This window comes from Saccoglossus kowalevskii, chromosome 18 (assembly GCF_978046115.1).
Source record: "Saccoglossus kowalevskii chromosome 18, keSacKowa6.1, whole genome shotgun sequence".
In the NCBI taxonomy this organism is placed as follows: Eukaryota; Metazoa; Hemichordata; class Enteropneusta; family Harrimaniidae; genus Saccoglossus; species Saccoglossus kowalevskii.
In genome coordinates, this window is record NC_140658.1 from 8753965 (window position 1) to 8779961 (window position 25997).

The 25997-nt window shown below is 35.1% G+C and overlaps 1 protein-coding gene across 1 annotated transcript in view; it reads left to right on the plus strand.

Annotated features, from left to right (window-relative positions):
- Window positions 1-25997, plus strand: part of LOC102804605 (uncharacterized) — a 108132-nt gene that overhangs the window by 22715 nt on the left and 59420 nt on the right. The window contains exons 3-6 of the mRNA XM_085493323.1: window positions 20931-20948; window positions 22324-22413; window positions 24281-24358; window positions 24750-24842. Coding sequence (XP_085349449.1) covers window positions 20931-20948; window positions 22324-22413; window positions 24281-24358; window positions 24750-24842 — 279 coding nt within the window. The remainder of the gene's footprint in view (window positions 1-20930; window positions 20949-22323; window positions 22414-24280; window positions 24359-24749; window positions 24843-25997) is intronic.

The following is a 25997-nucleotide window of genomic DNA, read 5'->3' on the forward strand; positions in this document are numbered from 1 at the left end:
GGTTTACTTTGAGACTATCATGAAAGGCCTAGGGTTTGAACGATGTGACATGTTGGCGACCGTGAAAGGTGTTTAAATTCTTCCTCCACACTCAGTTTAACGATGGTTAATAGTGGGTTACTATTAACCGTCGTTTATATTTCGGAAATTGCGAATCGCCAGTTTTTAGGGAAAAAATCATTGTTTTTTCGTTGCAATCAGTGCTACAGATCGCATTTTAACATCGCGGTAATTCACTTAAAAAATCATCGTCAATAATTGGAAAATTTCATCATTACGACACATCATTTTGATTGGTTAATGAAAGACATGACCTGTTATGTCAAAGGAAGTTGTTCCAGGTCAAATCGTGCTGAAAAACCTCATGATGGAAAATTGCTTTGCGTCGAGAGTTTGCGTACAATCGAAAACATACCAAAACGAAGATAATGATAAATGCCTTCGTCCACCGTTTCCTCACAGACCCTACCCATTATTTCACCGTAAATTCAGATGGTATGTAAATCGTATTGTAATAAAATGTGTGTGTTTTTTATGAACATGTTTGTTTCTTCATTGTAAGTGTCGTTCAAATCAATGACGCATTTTTTTTTATCAAAAATAAGTATTATTTTCCCGAGCCCGGCGTGGTGAACGAATATTTTTTTTGGATAATTTTTCATTGTTTGCAGATGGTTACAGTGTTTAACCCCAAAACAAAATCATTTTTTCTGAGTTGGTCCTCGAGTACAAGCTCATCCCTTACTTTTCCCTTACGTGTTCATGCCTCCGGGCTTATGATCAGGGAAGTACGGTATACTGTGAAAATTCAGATCAGTCCAGTGTAAGGGATGAGAGTATATCGTCGACGATGCCCCTTGTTCGGATGATATTTTTATTTCAAATTACATGGAAGTCTGTTCACAATCTGCTTGGTGTACCTGTGACACTTGTCCCATGATTTGCCAGTGCAGCCCCGTGAATACATGGACGAAAATGTTTCCACCACCACCCTACGAACTCAAGATTGCATACTCCAGCATCCATACTTTGAATAATTTGCACGCCGCACAGTGCAGTACTGGAAACGGCATTTATTAGACAGACAAAACAAAACAAAATGCCTGTCTCGATCAATCGCACATTCATAATATTTGTATGTTGATACGCTTGTAAATAAAATTAACGTAAAAGTCGAAACAACCTAGACTAGAAGTCAATTCACCAGTCCAGCCATCTATGGCTCCCTAAGTTGCTTATATTTAATCAGATACTATTTCGTCATCATGCTTTGTTACCTTACCTGTTTATACCTCATGAGGGCGTTTTTTTACGGCAAGATGGCGCAAACAGAAGTCCTTCGCAGGTTTATGGTTTCTCATATTTAAATCATCATAACTTTGAAGATAATCATTTTTTAAAAATTTTTTTTTCAAATTTATAATCAATATACATAACTTGATAAATACAAACACCAAAATAAGCTCTATTTAGTTCCCCTTTAACATATCACCGACTGGATGCCTCAATGGTAGCTGAAATTAGCGAAAAAAAAAAAAAAATCAGCAAGCAAGGTGTTAACCATCATATTGCATCATAATATTCCATCCCATAACACTTCTTATCTTCTTACACATTATTTGGTAGGTTTGTTCGTTTCACGCATGGGGAGCAAATTTTCTTGACATCCCCCATGTCTTTGCAGAAAGAAAGTTACGAGTATAAAAATAACCTTCCACGACGTTAATGAAGTCCGTCACGAATTATTGACCTTGCTTTTTAGACTATTATCACCTAGGATGTACGAGAGGTTTATCTTTACGGCATAGCTATAAATCTTGGCCTTTTCCCACGTACTGTAGTTTTTTTTTCTTATGATAGGGGCGGGGATTACAGTGTTCAAAAGTTGAATGGATATGCATCGTCAAATTTCATTGAAGTCAGTGATGTATTGAAGTATGTGATAATAGACTGGATACCTTCTCAATGTGCTTGTTAACATGCATAGATCTGAAATCTTTTGTAACTTTCACCTTCGTAAGACTTGTCCCATCGTTCTTCATGCTTAATGGGCTTGCAGTTCTCAAGTACGTAGTCCTTGTGACTGCTATAATTTTGAACTTGGTATGATTTGTTTGATTTCCCCCCCTGGGCAAAATTCCTAGGTGTGTTCCTAGTCCTTGTTCATACCAAGTCTTGAGAATGTGTAAATTACAGGCTTTGAAATGAAATCTGAAATGTATAAAAAATACATCAAAACCGAACATCCATTATCAGATTATCAGGATACCAAAACTCCATTTTGTTACACAGGTCTCATTCAAAATGGCCGACAAACGACCATTTTGTTTTCAAAAAACATTTCAAATAGAATAAAATTTTGTACTTAATTTCCTTCATTGTAAGCACACCTGCGATATATACAAGTTCAACATAATGACGTCTGAATTGGCAGTTTATTTTGCTATGGAAAAAGAGGCTTTAGTTTGGGAAACAGAAGACTGCATCATTCACAGGAATACCCTTTTACATTTACTTGTTGGAAAGTGGTGTAATGAAGACCAAACTCACAGTTTTAGTTATGTTAGATTATTGAAATCTGATTATATGGTAGTTTATTGCACTACATCTAAAGGGATGGCTCAATTAAATTTGGGGGGGGGGACTTTAGTGGTTGACAATTAGAATGATAGAGAAAGGAGCATTTCTTCGTACTGGCTTTTTCACAAATAAAATCCAATCATAGTAGATTTATGTAGTTTATTTTTAACATATCTGCAAGATGTCTAAACCCCCCCCCCCCCCCATCTCAGATTTCAGGTTTTCTGTCACTTTACATCTTTATATCATCTTTATATGTACTAACTATGAAATACTTCATTTTAGCTGGAATTAATTTTCCCTGCAAAGACTTTTTGGGTGTTTTGTATGGAGTATTTTCACTGAAATTTGATGAGTTGAGAATAAAACATAAAAAAAAAACCTGTTTATTCACTGGATTTTATTTTCACTGAAACATCCCTTCAGCGAAAACAGTGAAAATAAAGTATTTTACAGTAATCAGCATTTGATGTTCAGATAGAATGGCATTTTGACTTCCTGGTCACTATGTAAATATTACAAGACCTGGCCTTAGAGTGAAGTACAGTACTTCAAAACAGCTTGGCCAATACTTGAATACCCAGGAATAGGTCGAACATTTTTATCTTAGTTCCTGCAGTAAATGCAAGTAAATTGCAAATTCCTATTCTAGATCTGTTGTTATCGTGGGCATGACTGTGAAGTTGGTAAAATTGTGACTATAAATCGAAAGCGCTTTGGTTATAAAAGAAATCAGATCTTGAATAAGTCATGACCCTGTGCTCATTATTACTACAAATGTGTGCATTATCGACAATGTACTGTTTAAGTCTTCATAGAAACTTTTACTCATTGTATTATTTCCACACCCAGATTCAGTCATCACTTTTTCGTAGAACGCATAGCATGAAATGTACGTCACTTTGTATTGTAACTCGTGCAATCCAAATATGGTCATAGTCTAATGCAAACCAACCCTGGTAGCTATTAAAGTGATGGACTTTCTAGTCGGTCCCCAAGTGATTTAAGTAGTTTTGATTCTCGGCACTACAATTCTCTTGCCAATTTTTAGACTTGTTGATCGGCTGGACATGCATGTACTGTGAATGTAGAGACTACATGTAGGATTGTTACTTTCTCAAATACACTGTGGGCTGTTGCCAGGCAACCATGGAAACTACACAATTACATTTCTTTTGAGTGACTTGGCTAAAAATCAAATCTGAAATGCTGGCATTACAACCTGAGGAAATATGTAATGTTAGACATTTGCTTGTATACTGCGGTATTTTAAGTGAAATATTCATCCTATAAATTCGAAGAGGTGGCTCCTAATGACTATTCTGGAAACAATTTTAGGAGTGTCTTGTGCATATCAGTCTAATCTTAATGGGAAAATATTTTACATTAAATATTGGTTGTGTAATCAGGGGTTTTGTTAAGAGCCGTCCACCAGCCATATGGCCTGCTATAAGCCCCAATTGGTTGTCTACTGTCGATTGCCTACGCCGGTCTCACTGCAGCGCTTCGCACTGTCAAGAGCATTTTATTTAATTTTTTGGCCTGTTGTTACAGGATGATGACCTGCTATTAAAGGCTTTGTGAAACTCCTGGTAATATTATCCATATGTGATTGTCAAACTGAGAATTCTATGTGGGGTTGCAGGGAAATGCCCCGCCTCCCTCCCAAGGGTGCAGATACAGAACCTTTCTGTGATTTTCAGCTGTTGACAAGTCAAATATCTGTATCTGTTGATATTATGTTTAATATAGTACATGTATTACTTAACATGTTAAAAGACAATTTTTGTTGACAATACAATACAAATAATAGAAATAAACAACTGAAAATGTATAGCTTCTTTGACCATTTGCAAAATTATGTAATACCATGCAAGTGTTTTTTAAATTTATAATAAAATATGTAATTTGTGTCAAAATTTGGTACATGCACAGTTTGTGCATAACTTTAATTACCCAGCATATTATTGTCATCAATAATAATTGAACTTACAGTAAGTATTTACCGATGTTACCAATATGAGACATAGTTAGATAGATTGCTCAGAGAATAGAATAGAATAGAATAGAATAGAATAGAATAGAATAGAATAGAATAGAATAGAATGTTTAAGAAAATGTTACACTTTTTTTTAGTTTATCAGTTTTTTTTTTTTAAAAGCAAACCAAGCTAGTTTGAAGTTAGTTAAATGTTAAATTACGATTAAACTATAATGTATAGTTCAAAATGGAAATTTTATTTATGATTGACTTATTATTTTATTATTAAGTCTGTGAGATCTAACACAGGGAGAAATACTTTTTTCATGACAAGAATTTGTTATACAAAGTGGTTGACAATTTGTATGTTTCTATAAAAGCTGCCCACTGAATACCTACAGCTTTGTGTTTCTGGCTTACACCTATCGGACAATGCCAGTATTTTGTATGCCGATCTGTGGAATGTAGATCTTAAATGTTAAAGCCAAGTTCTTTTCAGTAAAGATGTCGATGACCTTCTTGTAGTGTGGACTACGCAGGCCCGCTTCTGGTTCATAAAAACAAACAATAACAGATATAAAACTGAAGGATCCTCCATGTTCTCTTAAAAAAAACCCAGGATTGGACCTTGATTTATTGTAGTTGCTTGTTTAATAAGTCTTGTCGGTCTTTATTCTTGATTTGTTTTTGTTAGTGTATTGCACTTGACAGGAAAGTGGTCATGACCAAAGAATAAAAAAAATGAATATTGTTTTGTTGGTTTTGACAATTTTGCATTAATTTTTTTTGACTCATTGACCAAAAAAGCTGTAAGTAATGATTTGTTCTTTACAACACAAAATATTTACCAAAGCTATTTGTAGTTTAAAAAAACTACATGGTTAACTTTTTAAACCATAACAATCCTGGTTTATCATGTTTATATGACTTAGAACCATGTAATATCATTTGTCAAATTCATATACATATATTAATATCAAGTTCATGGTATACGTGTGGCGTCTTGTTCTTTGATTGGGTCAATGAACTTTTTATAGTGGGTGGTTAATCCTTTTTGTTGTTAGGCTGTGACCATTCTAAACATTTTCATTGTGATCTAAACATTACACTACACTTGTGGAATTTTAGTTTGTCAGGCATTTTAAAACTTTATGTGAGGCGCTTTTGTCATGAATTTTCACTGAAGATCTCTATCGAGGAAGTCGCAAAGGCTTTTACCGAATTGTTTCCATGCAATTGCAATTTTGAAATCAAGAAACCTGATCTCGGTAAAAATGTATATGTTTACTGTGTAATCAGTCACTGTTTTGCGTATACAATTATCAGTGACTCAATTACACAGTGACATACAGGTATTGCCGAATTAAATCGAGAAGTGAATGACATATTGCATATTCATCATTGCAGTATAACACTCTCACTTTGATAATAATATAAGCGACAGCCATTCTGATATGTACATGTATCTATAGTGTCGCTGACATTGTGCACCTTCAACGCATTACATACATGGGACCCATATTGAACTCAACGTTGTGACTTGTTAATATGGCATCTGATGATAATGCAATACCTGAATGTAGGCCACAACTTGGCGGCTGCTGGTAATGCATTAGCTGAATTTCCAAGGGGTGGGTCAGAACTTGAAAGGGATTTCAAAAATACTCTTGCAAAATGCAAAAACTTTACATCATTGAACCATGACGCCATCGTATAAAACACCATACTGGTTGGTCACAGCGTCCTACTTAATCACTGATGCGTCACCTGTGCAAATGTATAGATGTAGTTTAAGTAGATCTTTATAAGTTACACTTAAACCCCAGAAATCTGTTCTTAGATATTTTGAAGTGTTTCTTTTTCGCTGTATGCCATCTCTCACCTTGTGAATGTGGTTTAAAGACAACCCATCAATCACCATCAAGGTTGAATTTTAATATTTACTTTTGGAATTAGTCGACCTGGTTGAACTACCTCTTCAGAGTCAACCCATCGTTTGACTGCCATTTATGACTTTCTCCCTTCTGAATATTTGGTGGAATTTTATCTTATTAGGTTTTTTTTTTTTGGGAGGGGGGGGGGGGGGTAACAAAAGTTCACTTTGACTGTTAACAGGACTCATTACTAACAAATTCAACAAGAGAAAAAAATGGCAGTTTGAAAACTTGTCCTGGTGAAATTAAAATTTTTTTTTTTTCCTGTAATTATTTTTCATTTTTATGTTCTTATCCATTATCTTTGGGAAACCAGGGACCCTATGTTTCATCTGCATTGTCGTATCTATGATTTGCATTAGTGTTTAGTACGGGAATTCAGGTCACTAATCAAATATGCTATATTTGCACAGTATAATCGTTCTCAAGAACTGTTGTCTGAAATACTGTTTTATTTGTACAATATTGGTCTTGAGTAGAGTAATATAAATGCTTCTGTATGTTGTGCTGATGTTGGTTTCGTTGATCAAAGACTTTTCGAGACTCCCTGTATTCACACTTGAAGTCAGTCTAAGTACCAATTCTCAAGATGTGATAAGGTGATTATACAGATCGTTTCTTTTTCAACGATCATGGTTTGTGGCTAAATTGTGTTATGTGTGTTTTGCCTATCGTCATTTGAACTGTGTTGCACCATATCATTCCATACTTGTACCAGTGTATAAACCACTATTCATTTATAAACTTTCTTCTTCTAATGGATTAAAATTGTACCATATGTTGAGGTTTACTGAAAGTAACAATTAATGTGGCATGGTTTGTTTTGTCATAAAATGCAGCTGTTGTATTACTGTGAAGTGGGAGGAACATTATTAGAAAGTTTATTCTGTAAATACTTGTTATTCACTAGTTTTTAATTTCCCTGTTTTCACTATATTTAAAATAACAATATAACTCATTATTATACATCTGTCATCTTAACGCTATAAGTTGCAGCGTACTGTGGAATACTTTATTTTCGCTGGAATTAATTTTCACTGAAAAGGCTTTTTGAGCGTTTTGCTTGGAATTTATTTTCACTGATTTTTGATGAGTTTAATGTAAAATATAGGAAAAAAAGTATATTCGCTGGATTTTATTTTCACGGAATCATGCCTTCAGCGTAAATAGCGAAAATAAATTCCAAGCGAAAATAAAGTATTCTACAGTATTATGAAATGCAAACAAACATGGCTGCCACCAGGGTTTGAACAGACTCCACACAAAGAAGTTTGCTGATTCTGTTCTAAACATTTTTGATTTTGGCATTCCCATGATGTATCCTTCGAAAGAAAAGATGTATAATAATAAGGTTATTACGAGGATACCTCAAAGTATGCACTCAGGCAGTACACTGTCACATCTACCTCCTCTGCGCGTCGGTCGATACTCCCGCTGTACTGTCTTCGTGCATACTTTGAGGTATCCTCATAATGCACTCATAGTATTTGTCTTCTAAGTTTGTGAACTTAAAACCCAATGAAATTGCTGAAATCAGCAAAACAACAAAATTATATGCCAGAGAAAATAAATGGTTTTACAGTACTGCCAATAACCCAGCTAAGTGGTGCTCATGTTGTAGTATACAAATAATGACATGATGTTAACTTGCACTAAACTTGGTATATAGCTTAATACTGAACACTAATGGTACCCTGTCATTCAGTGCTGCCTCACATTTTCCAGTAACTGTCCCACTCACATATCTTCCCTGAATTCTTCTGATATCTTATTTAACACTTTTCATTAACATAATTTGTTCTTGCCAAAATATTAGCTCAACATTTTGCATATTTGTATGCATTTATGTATGATTTCTCTGTTAATTTTGAAAGAAATAGATGTTATTTTCTATTGACCAAAGGTCATGTTAAAAATCTGTGAAATATATGGAAAAATATTTTTAGAAATTGAGAAAAAAAAACTTTAACAATCAAACAGTGTGGCTGTCCACATGGCTAGGACAGGCAGGGTAGAGGGTTCGCCTGAACTTTACGTACATTTTGGTGTTTTAAATCTGCCTTCATAAAGGTATCTCTGTTAAAGGCGTCCTGAAAAGAGATAATTGTCACACCCTTGAATACTTGAATCACTATAATAAAGACTTTCAGTGAAAACAACATTTTAAAAGGATTTTTTTCCCCCACTTCTCTTTTGAATTGAAAACGTACTTTTAACATATAATATGCAGTATTTATCGTCTTGATTCCATCACCTCTAATGATTTGGTTTACAAGTACTTCATTCATATGTGACATTCTTGACCCGTGAGGCAATGCTTATATATGCTCTATTCCAGAACGTGTATGTTTTTTTTAAAGGCATTTCTCTCACAAGTAGCATTGGAGAGATCTGAGCTGGCTTGTCTCATTAGCATATTTATTTGAATCTTAATAAATTTGATTCAGTCTCCAGAAGGATAGGCTTGACATTACTGTTCATAGTTCCGTCTCTCTTCAGTGCCACATCTATTGTATGAGCAGGTTGTTTTTTCAAATACGCATGTTATTATCATGGGAGTTGCATGTGTGTTTAAATGATGCATCATTACTATCAAATGTTATAAACTGATTCTGAGAGTACTGGAGAAGATTTCATGAAATCCAACTAACTTCATGTAAATTGTTAATGCCATATCACTCAGCCAACCGAGATTGTGCAAGCCAACTCACTGAGGTCAGAATGTGCCAGCCAACTCACTGAGGCCAGATTGTGCAAGCCAACTCACTGAGGCCACATTGTGCTAGCCAACTCACTGAGGCCACATTGTGCAAGCCAACTCACTAAGGTCAGAATGTGCCAGCCAACTCACTGAGGTCACATTGTGCTAGCCAACTCACTGAGGCCACATTGTGCAAGCCAACTCACTAAGGTCAGAATGTGCCAGCCAACTCACTGAGGTCACATTGTGCAAGCCAACTCACTGAGGTCACATTGTACAAGCCAACTCACTGAGGTCAGAATGTGCAAGCCAACTCACTGAGGTCAGAATGTGCATGCCAACTCACTGAGGTCAGAATGTGCAAGCCAACTCACTGAGGTCAGATTGTACAAGCCAACTCACTGAGGTCAGATTGTGCAAGCCAACTCACTAAGGTCAGAATGTGCCAGCCAACTCACTGAGGTCACATTGTGCAAGCCAACTCACTGAGGTCAGAATGTGCCAGCCAACTCACTGAGGTCAGATTGTGCAAGCCAACTCACTGAGGTCAGAATGTGCATGCCAACTCACTGAGGTCAGAATGTGCAAGCCAACTCACTGAGGTCAGATTGTACAAGCCAACTCACTGAGGTCAGATTGTGCAAGCCAACTCACTGAGGTCAGATTGTACAAGCTAACTCACTGAGGACAGATTGTACAAGCCAACTCACTGAGGTCAGATTGTGCAAGCCAACTCACCGAGGCTAGATTGTGCAAGCCAACTCACCGAGGCCAGATTGTGCAAGCCAACTCACTGAGGTCAGATTGTACAAGCTAACTCACTGAGGACAGATTGTACAAGCCAACTCACTGAGGTCAGAATGTGCATGCCAACTCACTGAGGTCAGAATGTGCATGCCAAATCACCGAGGCCAGATTGTGCAAGCCAAATCACCGAGGCCAGATTGTGCAAGTCAACTCACCGAGGCCAGATTGTGCAAGCCAAATCACCGAGGCCAGATTGTGCAAGCCAACTCACCGAGGCCAGATTGTGCAAGCCAACTCACTGAGGTCAGAATGTGCATGCCAACTCACTGAGGTCAGAATGTGCAAGCCAACTCACTGAGGTCAGATTGTACAAGCCAACTCACTGAGGTCAGATTGTGCAAGCCAACTCACTGAGGTCAGATTGTACAAGCCAACTCACTGAGCATGAATTGTGCAATGCAGCACGCTGAGCCTGAGAGCACTGAGGCTCATAGATGATGGTTCCTCTAGGCCAATGTACACCCTTTATTCCTGCCATGAAATCGTAAATTCTCATCTTCTTCAATTGATTACATACCACAAATGAAGGTATGTTAATGACACACATGTACATGTACTTGTAGCAGTCAATCAAACAGACTTGTGATTTATCTTTTCAACATAGTTGGTCATACCTGGTGAGTTCATGTCCCTTAATTGCAGAGATCAGTAGAAGGCACTGGACCACATCTTGTCCTATCCGCTAATCACTCAATGTCTCACATAAACTGTAATGTGTAGACTGTTTTGTGTAGAAGTATTTCTTGTTACATTATGTATAAGAATTTCTGCAATGACCCATATCTTTCACCAATGGTCTCTGACAATAAAATAAGGTCTGGATGACCCTTTGTCATTCTTACATTGTGACCGCTGTTTTTTTAATAATTGATAAATTATGCATCTACCTACATCTTTTACTGTTAGTACTGGTTGTCATGGTTACTGACAAACTTGGTTCCTAATTACAGTTGTGTCAGTGCATATGTAATTTTCCCAGTCCTGTGCATGTACATTGTACATCTATGAATCTTCCTCACTTGACGTTTATTACTTGAGAAACAGACATGGATGGTTTTTCTCATACATTTCACAAACTTAGTCATGCAACAACTTGTTTTTCTGTACTTGTTCTGTTGACTTTTGTAAAGTCTGTCAAAAAAAGGCCTAGGGACCAATTCTTGAAGGTGTACATCTTGGATCAGATAGAGGCTGCTTCTACACCTATGATTGTATTCACCAGTATAGACTATAATTATACTGCCTCATGTTGCTATGCACCCCCAGGTCTTGTAAAAAAATTCTGAAAATCAGACAAGAGTTTTGATAATTATAAAATACTATATGTACATCTAAAATTGGGTTCAGCTTTCCTGAACATTTCTGAAAAGATAGAGCAACAGAAATAGATGATATCAATGCTGCGCTGTGTGCATAATGATTTGTTTAGTACAACACGCCCACCCAGAGAAAAGTTGGCCATTCACATGACTTCATACCTTACTTTTTCAGACACTGGCAGGTTAATAATTTAATACCATTAATGATTTGTAACCATTTTTAACAACTCATCAAATCTTTGTTTGGACATCAAAGTCAATTCAGCATCATCTTGAACTTTCGAAGCAGAGCAGATTTCATTTTTTTTTGCCGATGAGTGATGTAATGTTGGATAAATCGTAACTAGTCACCCATAGTGAACTGAAATTGTTGACAAGCTACAAATTCAGCTTGGAATGCACACCTGTGTAGTTAATGGTGATCCAGTTTTTTTCGTTGTCGCAATATAATTCACAACCATAACAAATGCTAATTGTTCTATTTTACGTAATGCATTCCGTTTTGATCCAAGCCTGACAAGGTCTGTGTACCATTTGACATGACCTTACACGTGGATAAATAAAATCTCTTCATTCGGAGAAAGTGGAAGGTGATTTCAATCACTGTAAAAATTTCACTTTTTTCCCCAATCTGTGAGTACATTTTATTAATCCACACTAACTGTCTATGTTGAGCAAATGTTGCTGTATTGTATATGCGGTTGTACTGAAACTAATAACGCATCTATGGGAATATCTGACCAGGTAATTTACCTGGTTACCTGTAAATTTTACTCTGTATGCTCAATAAAAATCCATTATTTTTATTAGTTAGAATGCAAATTAGGGTCAGAGGTCATTATCCAACCATGATAATATTGTACCATATATGGAAGTACCACTTTCATTTATGCTGTGACTATATTGAATTCAAGTTGAAATGGTACATAGGATTTCCTCGGCCAACCTTACAATGTAATTGAAGACAAACCACAATTGTATTCTAAATCTTTTCAACCAAGAGAACAATTCTTTATTGTTCTTTATAAATAGACATTTTTCCTACGTACGTGTTTGGAAGGTGTTTGACCTAGAGTTTGTTTGGTCAGAAGATCAATTTTTTAAAGTTTCTATGCTATTATAGTCAGTCATGCCCCGCCCAGTCATACCCCGCCCAGTCGTGCCCTACTCTCTCTTCCCATACATTTTTGTACTCTTCTCCACATATATTGTTTTCACCCATTTGGGTATTTTTCTCATTATTATAGTAGTTTTTAACCAATTTATTAAAAAGGCCAAATTAAAAAACTAAAATCTTAGAATACATGCATGAGGATGGCATTCATTCCAAAAAGCTGTTGCGGAATTAAAGAGTTACAGTTACGGGACATCTGGCCTTTATGTATAATGCCGTGAAACCCTAAAATATTCTCACTTAGATCTGTCTCTCACAAAATATTCTCACTTAGATCTGTCTCTCACAAAATATTCTCACTTAGATCTGTCTCTCACAAAATATTCTCACTTAGATCTGTCTCTCACAAAATATTCTCACTTAGATCTGTCTCTCACAAAATATTCTCACTTAGATCTGTCTCTCACAAAATATTCTCACTTAGATCTGTCTCTCACAAAATATTCTCACTTAGATCTGTCTCTCACAAAATATTCTCACTTAGATCTGTCTCTCACAAAATATTCTCACTTAGATCTGTCTCTCACAAAATATTCTCACTTAGATCTGTCTCTCACAAAATATTCTCACTTAGATCTGTCTCTCACAAAATATTCTCACTTAGATCTGTCTCTCACAAAATATTCTCACTTAGATCTGTCTCTCACAAAATATTCTCACTTAGATCTGTCTCTCACAAAATATTCTCACTTAGATCTGTCTCTCACAAAATATTCTCACTTAGATCTGTCTCTCACAAAATCCAAAAAAAAAAAAAAAAAAAAAAAGAAATTACCAATCCACTTCAATAGTACAGGTTATAATTTACTTTTTAACTCACTGCAACATTTCCCATTATGAACACTAGAGGGCTCATTTCTAAAACCACCTGTGGGCCAATACTACAGGTATGTGTATGTCAAAAGTTTATCAGTTAACCACATTTTATGACAGAATTAACACAAGTTTTATCAGAGAATATTAATTGCTTAGATAGTTAGGTGTATTGTCAGCAGTAATTTCCCTATGTAAACCACATGTGTCTGGCATGTTTACTACATGTACATGTCGCCAAAAAATATTCGACGCAGATATATTCAAACCTTTATCGGTTAGTTTGAGATTGTGTTTTTCGACAGTAATTTGACAACTTGTAGGTGTGTACTTGTTCCAGACTGTCAGTTTGTGCACAGGTGGCTCTGTCTGTCCCACTCCACTGATATTGATCTATTTAAAGCACCGTAATCACTGTGCACTTTATGCGTTGTATACCTCACATGAGACATACATCGAACATGATAGACATATCAATGTGCTTTCCTTGTGTAGACATTGAAAAAAACTTCTATAATCTTATCAAGATTTGTGAAAAAAATAGTTCCATGAACATGTTTTAAAGACCTCGGAAGAACACAAGCTAAATATCATCACTGCATGATGCATAACAACAAATCGCTTGCCATGACGTTGGTAGTTAATTTGCATAAATTTGCATAAATGCGGTAAATTAAACAGCATGTGTTGGTGATTGAGGTCAGAGAGAGCTTCGTTGCAAAGTGGTTTGGGTGTTGTAACGAGATATTATTAACGAGAAGGTGTGTGAGAACATCCTCTTGACGCAGACACGAACAAAGCGTTGTTTGTGATTTCGTCTCACACTTAATTACTTTTTTGAGTAATGGTACATGTGTAGCACTTGAAGTATAAACAAAAGTTTTTTTTTTTTCTCAACAGCCATTAAACTTTATGTGTTTCAGGCTGGTTATTTTGCCTACTTATGCAATGACCATTCCCTTTATTTGTAAAAGTCTCGTACATTTACATGTAATAATGTTGAATTGTTATTATTTATCGCAAGCTGCCTCACCTTTAGCTGACCCTGGAGTTATAATGCAGTAGCTACTTCATCAGGTATTCCGACAGCGAAAGTTTAAACCGTCTGTATTATGCACCTGAAGGAATTGTTAATTAAACAAAATGGTTATTACCACATAAGGGGGAGCTTTAGATTAACCTGTTCGGTTGTGCTACCAGTGAAATTGGAACGATGATAAACATCTTGTGTCGACCTTTGTATGACCTTTGCAAGAAGGCTCTGTCTGTTGTTCTTATATAAGGTCGTCTCTCGGGATGAATGGAATTATATATTAGATTTTAACAATCGGTTGGTTTCAACATTCATTCTTGGTGGGCGGTTGACAATAACTAAACTATTTCTATCCTTAGAGGCTTTTTCAGTCATACATGTACCATACTCACTGCATAAAATTTGTATTTTTGCCAAATTTATTTTACGTAGCTATGCATTACAACAAGCCAGACACATAAAACAAATCTGTGACAATGAAAATATCTCTTGAATATTCAAGTATGTAATAAAATACAATAAAAATATAGACCCCCCATGCTCACTCCCATGAAAACAGTTTGTGTGGTTTCCTCAGTGTTTTATATGCTGAATTCAATTAGAAGGCTTGAAATACAACTTAGACTAAATAAAATATAATTAAGTCTATAATTTATCTAATAGAAATAATTATTGTACAATTATTGTATGATTGGTTATGATTTATTTTAATTATAGACACACTGCTTTTATTTACGTAATTGTGAAAATACTGTATTCCAATCATAGACACACCCCTGTCATTTATATACATGTAATTGTGTTGTGCTACTAATAAAGCAATTACTGTATTCCGATCATAACCGCACCACTGTCATTTATATACATAGTAATTGCAATAAAGCAATTACAGAATCCTGGTCATAGACACACCTATGGAAACGCATGATCTATTAAGATAGATAAATAACTTACATGTAGCCCTAAAAATTAGTTACCGTAGAATTTTGAAAAAAGCCATGTGACTGAAAGTACAACGCGCTGGATGACTTGCATAATTATATTTCTCACTTGCAAGTTTTACCATAATGTATTTTATCTATACTTGAATTACATATATTAACCATAATTATGTTTGTTGTATACCAAATAATTAAAATATTATTTTTTTTTATCATAGAAATAAGTTATTATAGCTCAATTAGCATATGTGCCACTCATAGTGCAAATACACATGTATAGATATCATATTCAGAATTCATTGTATGTAATTCTATACTTTTTTCAGGGTTTTTTTTGAACAGGAACAGGGGAGCAGCGCCCTCATGCCATGGCCATGCGCCCGCCTTACTCTGAGAAACAGATCCTCTGGCAACCATAAAATTCTGACTGACCAGAGATCACATGTGGCCACAGTTTTCAACTGTGACCTGTCTGATAGTAATTTTGGCCCCAATGAAACCATAGAATGCTATATTTTAACTTAGAATTATCAAAACCTCCACACCTTGGTAGGAAGAACCCTATCTCCCCCACTTGGTGGCGCCGCTGAATTGCAGTGCTGCATCTTGCAGTTATTTGGTTGTATTTTGCTGTTAATATTATAATATTGTAAGTATTCTTTCCTCCCATCGCACCCTGTCACAATCCATGTAACATGTGTCCTAATTGCTGGTCAACACGTGTTATCTATTTGATTCCTGCTGTCGGCACAGCAGTGCCATCGGTAACGTTGTACTGTCATAAACTGTCACCAACTTAGTAAAATATTTCATGTAATATTTTAAAAGCCAGGAAAGCTTTCCAAAAGTTGACAATAGAGGGCGTAGTTCTTGAGAACATGTCTTTGTTCATCCCTATACTGGCAGCACCACTCCTGATATATCAATTTCTCAATTTGGGTTAGGACTGCGCAGATGTTAGGTAAAAATAACGGAGCATTTCATTTCATATCATGCTATTCATGACAATTAAAAACAGGTAAGCATTGATTCTTCTGTCATGCACCTGTGAAATTTAAAGGGCAGTGGTTGTCATGTGTGTTCCTAGTAGGCTTAGATCGCGCCGCACATGTGTGACATTTTTGCTGATAAACATTGATTTTCCCACAATTCAATGCGCTCTTCTAACTAAATCACAAGTATGAGTTTTGACCTGATCGCAACTTGCACTAATTACCGCCCGTGACTCCTTTGATACCTTTCAATCACCAACAAAATTATCTAATTAAAGCTTGGTAACGTCTCAGTTTAAAACTCGTTGATCTTCACATTAGTCAAAGTCACCATCTTTGTTTATATGAGTCCCATATCTCGCGCATGCGTGGCGCAATGACCACCACCCTTTAACATTGAATGTCTGCGTGCAAATGCAACACATACGTTACATATAAAGAATAACATGTCTGTTTCTCTGTAAAGTAATACAATGAATAATGGTTGACATATTGATTGAACTGCATTGTGTAACCCACTTTTAGTACCTGGTGAAAAGGACTCTGTTTTGAAATAAAAACGATATCAAGTTTCAATACAAGTACATAATTTGCCTGGTCTTTCAATTAACTCCCAATAGATGTAAGGTAAACACAGCAAAGGGGGAAACATTATCATTGCGAAAAAGAGCAGCTTTCATGTAATGACTGTGTGAGGTCTACTCATTCAGTGAATTGAACAGGGTTTATAATGACACTTAATGCATTGTGTGTGTGTGTGGTTTAAGGCGATTCTGATGTTTCAACTGGTTTTCAAAAACCATTTGAAGAAAAAAAATACCGATTATATTGATCATGGAGGGTAATGTATTTGCTGGATTAGAAGTTAATCTGTGATAGAAGTAGAAATAAATTAAACATTGTCTTTTTTAATACAGAATTATTAAAATATTTTATTTTGACCATAGAAAACTTTGCTGCATGTATTTACGTTAGAGCATATACTACTAGTAGTATTAGAGCAAATCTGGTAAATTTAAATAAAGCGATCAGATGTGTCCCACAATGCCTTGTTTTTTGGCCACTTCCCCTTTAATAGATATGCTTATATCTGTGAGTTAGCTCGTCCCATAATGCAATGGTACAATCCCAGGGATTGACCACCTCCCCTTTAATGCCTATATGTATTGTGTTATGTATCCCATAATGCAATGGTACAGTCTCAGAGATTGACCACCTCCCCTTTAATGCCTATCCGTGATGAAACTAAACTATGTTTTCTTCTTGATTGAACTCATGGTGGCGCTCTTTACTCCCAACTTACTTTTCCAAGGCAAGGGCCTTCATGAAAAAAAAAAAGCACATGCTTTGATTTTGTCATTATTGTCTATAGCATATAAGTTATTGATGTTGGCCAATCTGATCACCCCAGTGCACTTGTTTACAACCCTGGAACCCTTGGAATGTATTAAAGCCTAAACCAGTGGTACATATAACAAACTAAATTTCCATTTAAATTAACGGTCATTAATCATCATATAAAAAGAATTCTGATTGGTTGACAGTTTTTTTATGGTTTGGCCTTTTACCACTCCATTCATTTGACGTTTTCAATGGGAGCATTTAAAACGCCTTGATCCATTGACGTCAGATAACAAAATCTATTTATGGACGGTTCATATAGGCACATGCTGATTGTGTGTTAGTTTATGGTATTCCACTTGATAAAGGTCATTGCTGTTGTCGGCAGAATCATCCGAGTTGATTCTGGACTATCAGTGACAAACATGACATCGGACAAGCTACCCTGAATCCCCAGGAGGATCATTTGCAGGAAGTCTTCACCAACTGACTATTTTCTGTCTCCAGCTACTCAGTCTATTTTTGTTAGACAGCTGTACCATGGTGCAGTATTACACATGTGATGACATCCTGTGTCATGTTACATCAACATTTTTTTACTCATTCATTTTTTTTTTTTAACTTGAATGCTGTGAATTTGGGGAACCCTCGACGATTTTTTAAATTTTGAACATAATTTTTAGTGTTTGTACGATATGAAGTATTGCTATTTTTATAAATATCTGTTGATATTAACGTGACGTTAACATGGCCGGTATTCTCAACAACATATGGCATCCGGCAAAGAATATGTACTATATTTTACCATATCTTTGGAAGAAATCCTGGATGGTAAGGTGTCGCTCTCTTTCAATTTAAACTTTGCGTGGTTGCATCTCATGATTTGTGAGTCTGGGTTTTTAACCTCACCTACCATGTGTACTTAGTAGCAGTAAAGCCACCATGTTTTCATTTACAGTTCAGGCACCAGCATATTTGCATACTAATTATCTCATTCATTTTTCGCAAAACAACGTCAACAAAGGTTAGGAGATTTGTGCTCTGGCATGCAATACAGTGCATCGCCGTTCAGCAGGAATGTATTTCAAAGCTATTTACTAAAAACAAAAAGCAACTTGTAGATTCTAGCATGGAAATCAGGCACTGGTTTGACCACAGTTCTGTTTTTTCTCTTAAAGGACACCCTCAATATTTTTGACTTTTGCTGCAATTGGATTGATTAGATTTATCAGTATTAACAGTTTACTACTTACCCCCCTCTCTATAATAGACTAAAGCATTTATTTAGGTGCAAACCAGTCAATAACAAAAATAAAAACAAACACATTATTTTTGGAAACTGTTGACTGTCTTGAGATTATTTTTCAGAAGCTATGCAGCCATGCATATTACTTGTTTCATTCCTACCACTTCCTGTGCTGAGCTATTTCGATTTGGTTTCATCTGTTAAAAATAGAGCACTGGTAATATGAATATATTAAAATATGAAACTGAAATTGATATCTTGCAATTCCATGTGTTGTTGTTTTCCATCTGAATTGTTAGATTTGTAATTGATTCTCCAATATCAGCTTTTTTCCATATTTTTTTTCCAATTTTTTTATCAAGACCTGTAGCCAGTGGGAAAATACAATGTATGTTCATTTAGTCAAAAATTAACAATAAAATTTCAAAAAATGACCTAAAAGTGTGTGATATCATGAAAACAAAGTATTCTACACACGACTATGATGCTATTTACTTACTAATTTTGAGACAAGATACACAGGATTAACATTGAAAAGTCCATTTTTTATTTTTTTTTTATTTTTTTATGATCTACTGATGTTGACTACTAAATGACTTCATGATTTATAAGTTCTAACAATACTGGATTTAAGGCTACAATACTGTTTACACTGCCATAGTATATAATCAATTACACTTGATTTATAGTACACTTGTCTCTTTAAATTAATGCTAGTTCATTTTATAGCACTGTGACAAGATCATGGTCCTGTTTAATAGTGCCCTGATAGGAAATCAATATTAAATATTTTCTTAAAGCTAAGATTTGTCTGACAATTCTTTGTGTTAGAGATACCTCTTCATGTGAGTCTCAACTTTATACTAGTTGATACTGTGTAAACTTGTAAGTCTATTTTAAACTTGCAGGTAGAGCCTGCATATACATGAATAATGTATCTAATTTAAGAAAAGTGAAAACAACTGGGTACTGTTGCCAGAATGTAAGATGTATAGTTTGACGTATGTTCCAAGGATTTTTATGATTAGGGAATGCAAGGTGATGATGTGCAATACAGATTGAAGAAGTCACACAAATTGCCATACGATCTCAAAATCACAAGGGAAACCTACAATTCTAGATATTCTAATGCAAATTAGTGAGTCATGTCTCAGACCGTTTTATGACAGCGTCATTGCTTATTTGCAAATTGTGTGACATGCGTGTTTTATGTTTTTCAATTTAGAGATGATATCACTCATTACGCAATTGAACTTTTCAAAAGTATCCACTGAGTTCTGGGATGTTATTGGTTAGAAATATGTTCAATTGTTGCAAACAGAATGGGGTCACTTTCAAGTGTTTGGGAGAGTAAGACAACAATTTAAATATCGTCTTTACAATTGTCATAAAGTCATCAAATTATGAGAATACCTAGGAGCAAAAATTAAGCAGTGTACAGTCCGAAGAAAGAACTTTAAAAAACTGTAGATTTGTGAATCTGCTGTAACCTAAAATGTCACTCACACATTTGTAGCTTGGTTATTCTGTAATCACGTTTACAGGCATGCCATTCCTCAAAAAATATAGTTTTGAAAGAAAGTGAAAGTGAAAGTCGTGGGTGTAGGTGGATAGACATTCTAATTGTAGTGCAAGACCTATAGTCAATAAAATCCAGAATTTGTTTACAGTTGAACTGTGAATCAAGCAACTTGCAACATTGTGTTTGTATCTGTTGAGATATATTGTCAGTGAACACTCAACAGACGTGAAACCTGTCTATTAATTGAGCAAACCATTTATTCAGTACCGTAATTTAATAATTTTAATTTGGCAAAATGAACAGTCACTATAGACAGGTTTCACTCTTCTCTTACAGGTTGTACTATGCATGTTTTTATGTTTGTTTGTTCACACTATTTACTCCCCTTTTAGGGTCAATTTATGTTGCACATGATATTTTATGTTGTATTTATGTTGCACATAATGTTATGTATTAAAATCGCTGCTCTACTGTAATTCTTACTAGTTTTTAATAATCAATCGTTCTTGTTCGCTTTTCTCCTTACTTTTCCAATCCTGGATTACAGCATTGGAAACATGACGAGGTAGGGTATGATGTAGAAAAGTCTTTTTTTTTCTCCTCCTTCTATTTTTCTGATAATCCTCACACGCCATGTTTGGTGTTTATTGCCATGCTAACACTAAATTACTGTCTAGTTGTTTGTACTAACTTTGCTGTGATATGTTGTACCTGCACAAAATCACTAATTTATACGTCAATGTGGTATGGAAACTTCTCTAATTTGATTTGTTTATTTTACTTTGTTTTATCAATGCATGTCACAGATTTGTTTTATGTCCAATATTCCCACTGCTTCACACCCGTTTAAAAAATTTAAATTGCAAAGCATCATGGGAAATTGATTTTAAAATTGCAGGGCCATCTTTCCTTATCCATTTTAGCCCTCCCCACTCAATTTGCCGAGCATCATGGGAATTGCCTTTACATGAATGCACTGACAGCCAAGGCGCTAGGAACACTCAGAGTTTTCAAAGCTTTACCAGCTGTTGTCTGTAATTCCATTTCACAATGACCCCAAAATATCAGCAGAATTTATCAGTCATAGTTAGAATATATATATTGTTTGATTGATTGATTCGTTTTAACTTACACATTAATTAACGATATTCTCAAACGTGCACCTACATATAAGCACATGACAATGTCTCGGTGAAATGATATTTTACCGGAATTTTGGTTTAGTAATATACATTGATAGTTGCACACACAAATTCACATCTCACTTTATATCAATCAATACACATCACTAGGAAATGTTAGTAATACATCTGTTTACACCCAGACACTCACGTCACCATGCATGATGTATATATACACACATACACAAGAGGCACTCATGGTAGTATATTGTTGCTAAGCTTGGATGGTTCTAATGTATTTCTTGGAATAAAAGTTACTGGAAACAGAGCTTCTGTTAAAAATGCAGAAAAATGACAAAATAGGCAGAGTTGCCTGAAGTATACTGCATATGGAATATGCAGTTGATTGACATTTTATCGGCTTTTTGAACCTTACCAACCACCTGATCTTGATGAGAAAACATGAGAACTATCCAGTCTGCACTAGTGGGACATTAGTAAATAGACTTCAATGGTTCTTAAGCATGAAGGAACCCAAATATTCATCCCTTCACCCGTACATCAGTATAGTGCCCCCATCCTCCCAAAACTATTTATCCTTGAGGTTAATGTTCCTATTGTGGTTTTAACATTGGTATTGTCATGCATGTTGGTTACATCGTGGGTGTTTACAACAAAATAATAATTACAAGTTTTAACTCATGGTTGATACTTGGTGTCCTTAACATTTTTGTGTAACCCTAACCTCAGTAGTCATAGTGATGTCTTTTGTGCATTACTGATCAGTTTTTAACTGTATTGTTCTTTTTTTTATTCTAGGCTCGTAAACAGGTCACTGACCTTTACGAAGACATGAGAGATGGACATAATTTGATTTCATTATTGGAAGTACTATCACAAGAAATTATTGTAAGTTTTAAGTTTATTAGTCCCTGTTCGGACGCAGTTTTGACCTTCGTGTGTCCGTGTGTCCGTGTGTGTGTGCGTGCGTGTGTGCGTCTGTGCGTGCGTCTGAATCTGTATCTTAGAAATGCCTGGACCAATCACAATCAAACTTCACACATATATCATACATGATATTATACATATGCACGTCAATTTGTTTCACGATCTGATTTTTGTGCTAAAAATCAACAAAATCAAGCATTTCTCGGCTGTTTACAGATGGATTTTGTTCAAACTTGGTATATACATTAGACATTATGGGACCTTGATGCAAATAATTTTGTTTTTCAGATAAGATTAAAAATGGCCGACTGGCGGCCATTTTGTTTTAATGAATGTGGATCTCGTGCCATATCTCTGACTTGCTTTCACTGATTATGTTCAAATTTTAAATATTCATTATACATCATGTCATAGATAGACAGATATATTGGTTTGACGATCCTATTCAAAATGGCCAAATGGTGGCCATTTTTGTGCTAAAAAATCATCAAATATCAAGCATTTATGGATGGATTTTGTTCAAACTCGGTACATACATTAGACATTACAGGTTCCTGATGCACATCATTTATTTTTCAGATCAGATTCAAAATGGCTGTCTGGCGGCCATTTTATTTTAATGAATGGGCTTCTAGACCCATATCTCCGACTTGTTTTGACTGATTATATTCAAATTATAAATATTCATTATACATCATGTCATAGATAAACAGATATATTGGTTTGACGATCCTATTCAAAATGGCCAAATGGTGGTCATTTTTGTGCTAAAAATCATCAAATATCAAGCATTTCTGGTATTTATGGATGGATTTCGTTCAAACTTGCTACATACATTAGACATTACAGGTTCCTGATGCACGTCATTTTATTTTTCAGATTGGATTCAAAATGGTTGACTGGCGGCCATTTTGTTTTAATGATTGGGCTTCTAGAGCCATATCTCCTAAATGCTTTGACTGATTATATTCAAATTTTATATATTCGTTATACATCATATTATATATATATACATGTATTCAAAATGGATGATTTTGAATGCTGTTCCAGAGCTATATCTCTCAATATGGACAAGTACTTTTTTAACGATCAGATACAAATGTCAATCATTTTAATGTTAAAAAATCATATTCCTGACATGGTTATATTCCAGCTATATTACTATAAACAAAATTATATATCTTAAATTTGATAACTAACAGGGACTGTGCCATGCATGGCTTGTTTTCTTAATTGTACATTCAACTAACCAAAAATCATTGAAAATAAGTTCCATACAAAACACCCAAACAGTCTTTTCAGCAAAAATAAAGTATTCTACAGTATATCTTGTAGCCCTCCCTTCCCCTAATAAAAAAAAATGTTTTTTTTTTTTACTATTTTAATTTTAGAATTGATCTTTTATTTAAATTTTTCATGAAAATAAGGTATATTATTATTGTTTCCAGTCAACATGCACACCACTGAAAAAAGTGTGGGCCAGTACTCTCTGCTGACAAATTGATTAAACTTGTAAAATTTATGTGTTATTTTTGCAGACAAAAAGCTTGTCTCATTGCCCCTTTAAAAAAAAAATTGATAAATCCTGTATTTTATTCATATTGGTAGAATTCTGGGCTTGTACAATGTACATTGTACATGTATCAACCAGGTTGAACAAAGAACAAAATGGAATTTAGTTTTCAAATGATTCTGCTCATCGTGAGAGCATTAATGGTACCATCTTGATCATTCATTTGCTGCAGAATATTAAGTTCATACCAAGGGCAGTTAAGGGAGATCATATATTTAATGCAGAATGATAATAATTAATATTTTTATCCTCTAGCCAAGGGAACGAGGAAGACTCAGATTTCATCGTCTTCAGAACGTGCAGAATGCGTTAGACTTTCTTCGTTACAAGAAGGTGAGTTTTATCGTTTAAATTTATCCATTCTGCACCTCAGTTACATTAAGAACTGGTGCTGTAATTGAAATTTGAAATAGTCACCAGTACCCCTTTGAATTATTGTTGATAATACTCAGCAATGTATTTTTGTTTTTAAGTCAGAAGAAAAAATGCAAATGTAGTTCGTCCCAACAAAACTGGAAAGCCACTGTCTGTCCATAAATATTTTTGTTTTTACTGCTAAAGTAGTTGGTCATTTTGACCTTCTACCATCTGATTTTTCTATCACTGAATATTTAATCCACAGAAAAATTAGGTGATTTGTTTTGTCATCTATGATGTCAAGAAAACTTCCCTCAATTAATCTGTGTAAAGATTTATATTTAAATTCTTTTTTTTTTCAATATAGATCAAACTTGTCAACATCCGGAATGATGATATTGTGGACGGGAATGCTAAATTGACTCTTGGATTAATATGGACCATCATCCTTCACTTCCAGGTAGGTACTGTTACCTGGCAACAAATAGTTGCCAAGCAACACCACTTGTTTTGTTTGCTGTCAGATGTCCATGAGGGGGAAAATGAAAAATGTATACTCACAACTGAAAATGTTGTATCTGATACACGGTTCGTAACAACCATCGTGATTGGCTCATTTCGCTCAGGGTTGAATAACCAACCAATCATACCAAATTTATCATTCAGTGGTAGAAAAGTTTTTTCAGTCACTTTTGAAATGTCAAATTCATAGGTCAAAAAACAAAAACATCATGCATTAGTCTCATTGCGTATGTGGTGTGAGCCCAATACATCAGGTTTAAGAGACAAATTAAAAGAACAAATCTAGTTGGTTAATGCTAAATGTTATTTGACACCTTACCCTGATGGACAGGGTCATTACTTGCTTCCTTTCTTAAACAGCATGCCCTCTTGTGGCAAAAGTAGATTTTGTGGCACAAATTTCATATACTATAAATGGGAAAGTTTCTGAATGAATTACTATAAAGAACTTATAAATGTGATAGAAAAATAATCACAAATTCTCGATCGATGAAAAGAATTACAGCATATGTGTGTACTTTTATTGGAAGTGTGCTTCAAATAGAGCAAATAGGTGGTTTCTGTTTTGTATGAAATTAGCTTAGATAGTAGTGAAAATATGTGCACATTTGTAGTCCAAAATGCAGACTGTGAATGGAAACAATACATGCCCATAAATCAAACCAATTGTGATGCTCCTGTGAAGATTGTTGTAGCAAAAGAGAGTAATAAATAACTTTGATTCGCCCTTGGGATGTTTCTGAATTAGCATAAATTTGAATATCAAATACATGCTTCATGAATGGGACAGGCGTGGCATAGATTTTATCCAGAAAGAAAATTTTGTAAACAAAACTCAAATAATTATACTGATATAATGATAATAAAATAAAAAGCTTTATAAATAAATAATAATAAAAAGTAACTTGAAAAATGTATGCTATTTTTATCATACTGTGGAATACTTTATTTTCGCTGGAATTAATTTTCGCTGAAAAGGCTTTTTGGACGTTTTGTATGGAATTTATTTTCACTGATTTTTGATGAGTTTAATGTGAAATAAAGGGGAAAAAAATATATTCGCTGAATTATATTTTCATGGAATCATCCCTCC